This window comes from Akebia trifoliata, chromosome 3, assembly GCF_017979445.1.
Source record: "Akebia trifoliata isolate Shusen 1 chromosome 3, ASM1797944v1, whole genome shotgun sequence".
In the NCBI taxonomy this organism is placed as follows: Eukaryota; Viridiplantae; Streptophyta; class Magnoliopsida; order Ranunculales; family Lardizabalaceae; genus Akebia; species Akebia trifoliata.
In genome coordinates this window covers 32,963,697-32,972,052 of record NC_141377.1, presented here as the reverse complement: position 1 = coordinate 32,972,052, position 8,356 = coordinate 32,963,697, and the positions used below count along the sequence as shown (strand labels likewise).

At 33.3% G+C, this 8,356-nt stretch overlaps 1 protein-coding gene across 1 annotated transcript; it reads right to left on the bottom strand.

Annotated features, from left to right (window-relative positions):
* Window positions 1-525: 525 nt before the first annotated feature.
* Window positions 526-1,704, bottom strand: LOC147406450 (Integrase-type DNA-binding superfamily protein). The gene has a single exon (XM_086434492.1). It carries the CDS (start codon window positions 1,530-1,532, stop codon window positions 852-854), a length of 681 nt encoding a protein of 226 aa, XP_086290618.1. The 5' UTR covers window positions 1,533-1,704; the 3' UTR covers window positions 526-851.
* Between the last annotated feature and the right edge of the window lie 6,652 nt (window positions 1,705-8,356).

Genomic DNA, 8,356 nt, shown 5'->3' with positions numbered 1-8,356 from the left:
TTCATATTAATGGATTTGTATGGTGGGACAATTCTTTTTCAATAATTATATAAAACTTTATCAAAAAATACAAGAAAATCAGATGCCCAAATCACCAATTTTTGCCAAATCAATCGATTACCAATTTAGACTATATTTTCTAATAAATTATATTGGAAATATGGTGAAATAAGAACCATAGAGATCCAACCAAGCTGCGAACCAGTTCAAAAACTATATAAAAAAAAGGGGTCAATCGAAAAACTTGGCAATTATTTCAAAAAACTGCCCATTGCTTGAGCTTATCACTCAGCCCATTTTTATTTTTATTTTTATTTTCAGTCTAACTTTTGTCTGAAATTTTCCCTAATTTAATTAACTGACCTGACCACGATGAATAATAGCCGAATCTGAATTTGATTATTATGATTATGGGATAATTATATATTCTAATCAAGACCCAATGCACTGCTCATCCTATGTTGCAAATTAATTACTTCTCACAAACCATCAACACAATCTATATATTATAATAAACAAAGACAATTAGATTTTAAACAGTTTCTAATGTAATGTAAAGGTAGTAATCCATACTCCACAAAACAATATTGAAAAAAATAATAATTTAAGGATGTTGAGGGATTTAAATTGATATCCCTTTTATTTCCAATACAATAAAGAACAAGAATTCAACAATTCGATCCTAAGAACAATCTATATGTATATATGTAGACACATATACTATAATAGGAACCCACATGAGTGAGAAAAAATTAGCCTAGCTTCATGTCCATTTAATATATATGAATAAATGTGGTCAATGTTAGTAATCTCTCCAAAGCAAAATGACCCATATATGATTGCAAATTGTCCTAGCAGAAGCTCCATAGACGAATATCACTTTCTTCATAGAAATCTTCCATTGTTGGAGGTACAAACATGTATTTGGGCGAATGTAGGACACCAAGATCGATCCATGGATCTATAGAAGAAGGACTAATGGATTCTTCTTCTGTTCCACAAGTGGTGTAGTTAGCCCAAGATGATATATTTAAGGATATATCTTGATCATCATTGTGATTTGATGATGAAGATGAAATGGATGGTGATGATGATGATGGGGTTTGAATAATGGGAGGAATAATAAGGGGAGATGATGAGGTGGTAGGAGTGGTGGGGCTAGTGGCATTATAGTAATTATTGTTAGCAGCAGCAGCAGCTGCTACTCTTTGGATTGATTTAGGAGACATGAGGGTATTATCAGGGATGTATATAGGTGAAGATGTGATTGGGAAGTTTAGATTTGCTGACGAACCTTTGAGACATAAGAGTGCAGCATCATAGGCTCTTGCAGCTGCTTCAGGTGTTGAATAAGAACCTAACCATATTCTTGTTTTTTGATTTGGTGCTCTTATTTCAGATACCCATGACCCCCAACTTCTCATCCTTACACCTTTGTATTTCTTCTTTTTACATGTTGATGATGATGATGATGATGATGTTGAAATGGGTTTTGATGGATCTGATTGGATCTTCTCTTCAGTCTTCACCATTGACGATGGATGTCTTCAAATAGATGAATGGCTTGATGAAGATGGTGATGGTTGATCTTCTCCTCTCTTGTGCTTCTTCTATGGTGATGGTGATGTCTATTTGTTTTTTTAATCTCTTGTGCTTCTTCTTTGAAGAAGGGGAAGGGATAGACAGGTGAATGTGAGGAAGGGAGAGAGACAAAGAAGGATATTTATAAGGGAGGGAGATGGGGAGGGGTATGTAGTGGTGTGTGGGGCTACAACTTTCTAGTGAACTCCTCTCTCTAGACCCCACTTTCACTAAATGAACACATGATCATGATATTTGATGACAGATATTTTAATGGATCACCATAAAATGCCCCTCACTTTTTCTAAAATGAATATTATGTCCCTACTCCAAAATTAATAGAGGTAACTCCATAAAATTATGACTAATGCTAAAGTCATACCTCATATCGCATACTTTCATATCAGGATGTGCGATATGAGGTTACTCCCGCACACAACTCTAAAACTATATATTTGAGTGAGGAGGGGAAGAGATTTTCTTTTGCCGCACCAACTTTTACTTATACCACCCCAAGATGTGTGTTAATTCTTTGATGATTTGCATATGAATTGTGGTGGCATTAGCAAAAATTGGTGTGACAATAAAATCTCTCTCTAAAATATAAAAATAAAAAAACACCCATTTGTTCTGCACTCAAAACTTTTGATTTAAATAATTAAGATTGTCAAGAAGTGTAGTTTTTTTTTTTTAATTTAATTTTAACAGTGTGACTTTCAAGTTATGAAATGGCAGTCTGAAACCCATTATCATTTTATACCAAAGAGACTGGCAAAAGGAAAAAAAAAGTTAAATAAAGTTTTAGGTCTAGAGTGTGTAACTTAGACAACAAGGAACCCTTCATCTAAAGAGGAAAAAACAAAATGGTCAACAACACAAAGTTCAGGGGCAAATGTGTCACTTTTGTGTCATAGGTGTGGAGTAAAATAAGTTTGAACACTTTTGAGGGGTTGGAAGAGAGAGAGAGAGATAGAGACATCGGATTCTCTAGGCAACTTCCAGGACTTGCACGAGAGAGAGAGAGAGAGAGATTTGTTGGGATACACAGAGCTCACAGCATCCAACACGCGCACTCGTACAGGAGCCATGTCTTAGCTGTTTCATCACTGTCTAGCGCTCTAAAACCGCGTCACGACTCGTGCCTCCACACATGTTTTAATATGACCTCTCAACTGTCTCGGCCATCGCTTACGTTTGCATGACTTGACTTTCTTACACACCTGGATTAACAAAATTAATTTACTTAGGAATAAATTTATTATTTTATTATAAATAAAATTAATTTTACTCAGGAATAAAAGTATTATTTTATAATTCAACTCGACTCGGATTCCACCTCGTTAGTCAACTCAGATTAGTCAAATAAAAATATATTATATTTAAAAGATAATTCTTAATTAAATAAATAATAAAATATTTTATTTCATTTGTTCTTCAAGTATAATGTTAAAAAATTCTAAGAGTTAAATTGTGAAAAAAATCTACATTTACTTATATTTTATATGTACAGGACGAAGAAGAAAGATTAAGAGTATAATTGAATTTTTCCAAAAAATTCGTTGATTGGATTTACAAATTGATTAGTATGGGATCATTGAATTTTTACGAAACAAGTACAAATTGAACCACAAATTGGTTCACTCTAGATTGATTTGTATTTCAACCTAGCATCATAAACACATATAGTAAAAATTGTGATAATTTGATGTTCTTTGGACACTTCTTTCACAGAATTGTAGATTTTTTGCAGATTTATGATTCTGTGAACTATCAGGTCAAAGAGTGTATAAAAAAAACATTAATTTATAACGATTCATATAGTAATATAGAGTCAAACAACTCGAATTCCTTTTTAATCTAAGTTGATGTATTCTCGAGCTAACTTCTACAAGCTAATTAGGTTATTAGCCAAGTTAATGTGATAAATTAGTTCTAACGAGTTTAAAAACCGAGCCACCTTGAATCAGTTTGACTCGAATTGATCGAATCAGATATTAATTACTAATGTGTACCTCAAGCAAAGGTCCCATTATTTTAACAGAAGCTTTTGTGACTGTCGATGAGATTCTTTTAGTACTTCGGTTTTCATGCACAGTTTTTTAATTTGTACAACTACGCACACCAAGATCTTCAAGTGCATTTTTCTTGCTTTTAGAAGAATATGACTACTTCAAGCCATCCATTTCATTCTAGCTCATCACTTGACTTTAGGCTCTCTAGTGTCAAATTTCACTCTTCTTAGTTTTTAATGATAGTTTACACAACACATGCAAGGTGGTTGACACCTAATAATTATAATAATAATAAATACTAATGGATCCCTTCTTAGAAGATCTCTTTATGTCAGGATTTGATCTTGACCATTGCTTTTGAACAAAATTACCATATTATTGTTTAGACTTCATATGATTTGATTGGTGGAGGAAGTAAAACACATTTGGTCAAAATCAAAATGTTTGGGACTTTTTAAATTTATAGAACTGAAATGTGATTGAAAATATATAGTTTTTTTTCAACCATTTGTTTCGTGGAAGTGTTAGTATTTTGGTTGTGATGATTAGGGTGGAGGCAAGATTTTATTGTAGTGGGGGCAAACTATAGTTGGAAAATGATATTTATGTCTTTTTCAATTAGTCAATAAGAGAAGCCCCAATCAAGAGACAATATTATATTAAAAAAAAAAAAAATGAAGGGAGGTCAAAAATTGGAGAGAGGTGAGGGGGTGAGGGTAAATAAGGAGCAAGTTAGTTGAAAATACAAGGTTATCTCAAAGTTTTGTAGGGGGCAATTGTCCCCACAGGCTTCTTATTAGCTTTTGCCCTTGATGATGATGGTCGAAACTCGAAGTATTTGATTGGTCTCGATTTTTTTTATATTATATCATTTAGATCAATACTAATAATGGCCAATCATTCTCTCTCACTCTCTCTCTCTTTCTCTGACGAGTTCATCAACTGAATGTTGATATATATGAACCCATCCCATCTGTTTAAAACTTTAATAATGAAGATCAAGGGAGGAGTCAAGTTTTTGTCCATGTGGGGGCAACTAAGAGTCAAAAAAAATTTGTGGGGACAAAAGCAACATATTTTTTTTATTCATCGCTAATATCTATCCCAATAACTCATTAATCTATAGACTTTGAAAAATTTTGTGGGAGCAAACACCCTCATAACCTCCACTATAATTGCCCCCACAAAAATTTGCCACTGATAAAGATGGTGGAGACCTCAAACATTTGATGTGTCTCGTTGGAAGTATCTCTTAGATCAAGAAATGATAATAGCCATCTAATCTTTCACGTGATTTGATGATCCCAATTTTTTAAAATAGAACCTTGACGGTGGTGATGAGAACGACGGTTGAGATCTTCCATTGATGACATTTCTTAGATTAAAAATGATAGTAGCCATCCAATCTATGACTTTTTCCCTAACCACTTACCACATGATTGTCGATGGTTTGTTTTTGAACTCCCATAGCTTAGATGTGCACCACGTGTACTCTAAAGAGAGATACTGTTGCCACACCAACCATGCAAAATGCCTTTGTGGAATTTGTGTGGAGTTAGCAAAAGTTGGTGCGGCAATAACACCTCTATTAATAAAATGAGCAACAATGCTAAGTTTTTTTTTTCCTTTTGAAACATGTGCAATGGGAACAGTGTCGTCAATCCGTACAAGCAGCCTCATGCTGCTTTCACATTCATCAAACATAAATTAGACAACCATAAGCTGTAATTGCTAAGAATCTTCTTTTGAAAAGATATAAAGGATTGTGACATTGTCAGATATTTTTTCTATATTTGCTGAACAATAAGCACATTTCATTAACATAATAACACATAAAGATTGCAGCCAATCAATATTAATAAAAACTGATTGGTTCGGATTTTACCTGAATTCGAATTTAACGAGTTTGATTTCTTAAAGTATATCAGAATAAAAAAATGAGTCGGGTATAGGTTGATGTCCCTTGACCCACGTCAAATGCGGATCCATCTCTTCAAATAACACCTTTATTGATTTTTTATAAAAATAACCTTGAACAATTCAAAATTATCTGACTTGAATCAATTAATTCGATTGGGTTGAATCTGGATATAAGTTTGGTAAGAATAAAATTGTTCAGATATGATTTTCCCTAGTAGAATATATTCATATTAGATCTGAAACTAACCCGTTTTAAGCCCTACACATTATCACCCTATTGTTAATGAGACATTTCAACTCCCCATTAAGCTCCATCCTGTCATATGGATTTTCTTGTATCGAAGATGATTAGTTTGGAGAGAAAAGTCAAAGATTTTCTATTAGAGGTTGAAGAGAAAAATATTTAGGTCATTTAATTTTCGTTAGTCTATAAAAGAAGAACTAAGTCAAAGGGCAATGTCCTCCATTTTAAAAATAGGTGTGAGATATTTCCAAACACACCCGCATGCCTTCTTGACATCGGTCGTCTATAGTAGATTAATGCAAAATAATCTCATTACACTTTTTTCAAGTTAATCAATCTTTGTGGTATATCCTAATCTTCAACCTTAAGATATATCTACTTCGGTGATCTTCAAATCAAATGAACACATAAGATTTTTGAAGTAGAAGATGATGAATTTTTTATTTTATTATATATATATATATATATATATATATATAAAATTCAAAGAATTTCTATAGGATATTAAGGTGGCGTTCAAATGATGAATTGAAGATGATGTTGAATATATTAAAATTAATTTACAGTAGAAGTTGAGGAACTTGAAGATGACTGGTTTTTAGAATAAAAATTAAGTGTTTTCAGATATATTTTGAAATTGAAGGTATTTAGTTTCCTTTTTTATTTCTTTTATTTCCTAGTTTGTACAAGAAGAGCATGGTCAAAGGGAGCATGTCATCGATTGTAAAACACAAAGGTATTTCAAATATTAAAAAAAAAATGTAAAGAGATGTTTAAACTATATAACAAAATGGAGGGGGGGGGGGGATCAAGGGAGTTTGTCATCACTTTGAAAACATAAGGGCATGTCAAATATTTATCAAAATGTATGAAGGGTGTCTAAATCATCCAAATTTTGAGGGGAGAGGGTGAAAAGTTCAAAGGGACCAAGTTGCCGTCAGTTTGAAAACAAATAGTACCTCAAATAATTATCAAAAAGTTGAAAAGGTACAAAAGTCAAAGGTGTAGGGGTATCCCAACTATTCACCCAAAAAACTTAGAGAGGGGGGAGGGGGAATTAAAGGACCAATATAATTAAGAGGGATGCGTGCTATGAAGTATGAAACACAAATATAAATCAAATCATCAAAATAGAGGAGTGTTAATTCAAATAATCTTTGGTGTGAGTGTATTTTCAGGACTGTCACCAATGCCTTGTAATATATGCATGACGTAAACACCCCAATTTGAACCCCCCACTAGAAAGGATCCTAAAAATTGTATTTTTATCAAAAACCCGTCAATGAGCCTAATGGCCAAAATCTTCAAAAACTTGACCTTTTTGTTCCAATAAAGGATCCTAAGGTTTTTAAAGGTCTCAAGTTGTTTTAAAAACCCACCACCTTCTCAAACCCTCATAACTCTAACCATGAACCTACGAACATATCTCAAGTCCATTTCTAAGCCCACCTAGGAGTCACCAATCCCTAATCACCCTAAACCCCAATTTTAACTCTATCTTAAATCAAACTCAAACTAATGACCAACCCTAACCATAGACCTAAGACAATTCCAATGTAATTTCTAACCTAGGTCACAATTGAATCCTAAGTTAAACATGCAAAAGTCTACCCCAAATCAAATCCCCACTCAAGTCCAAATCCATATCTATACCCATGATCGTAAACAATCAAAATCCATATAACACATGATCATCAAAGTGGATACTTGTTACCATCACAACCCATTTTCCAAAACCATTATACTCAACATCATCATTACCCTAAAAAGCTAATCAATTCACACCATATGTCATAACCTACCCTTATCATTTTATCAAAAAATTCAACACAAGCAATCCTCACACCTCTCTCCTTAACCTTTTCATCTCTTACCATAAAGCTGCACATGTCTATCACTTTGGGAAACATGTCACAATATCTTTCACCCTCCCAAAATCTAATCACCTAACCCCTTACAAAAACTATTCTCTTAACCATACACCCGCACATCTCAATCTTAACCAACACCCAACTTAAAAATGAGTTGCCTAACTAATCCATTTGGATTTTATCCATGGGTTTTGGGTCAAAAACAACCCATTCACCATCTTTTACCAAGTTACCCCTCCCCAACATCAAAATGACAAACACCTCAAACGTAAATCTCATGTCATTTTTCTTTAATCTTCTACTTTTGACATTTCTAACCCTCAAAATATATAAAACCCCTCTTTCCCCCCCCCCCACAAAATTTTTCATGCTATCAAGCCACTCCTCACTCTAAAATCCTACATAAAATTCTTACTAATCCTTCTATTTTATCTCTCGCTCTCTCTTTCTTATTCTTTTTTTCTAAAATAAGTGTAGATATCCCAATTTGAATGGACCCAACTTAGAAAGGACCTAATAAATCAAATTTTCTAGCAAAATTCATCAACGGATTTAAAAAGTCCAAATCTTCGAAATTTTAACATTTTTGTTCAAATCAAAGGTCCTAAGACCCTTAAAAGTCCTATGAACCCATAATAAAACTTTCTAAACCTACTACCTTCTTAATTTTTCATCATTCTAATCACAAATTTTGAAACTTCCTAAGCCCACCTAAGGCCTACCAATGT

Coding starts and splice junctions, on each gene's coding strand:
- LOC147406450 (XM_086434492.1), bottom strand. CDS start 1,532: ATGGTGAAGACTGAAGAGAAGATCCAATCAGATCCATCAAAACCCATT.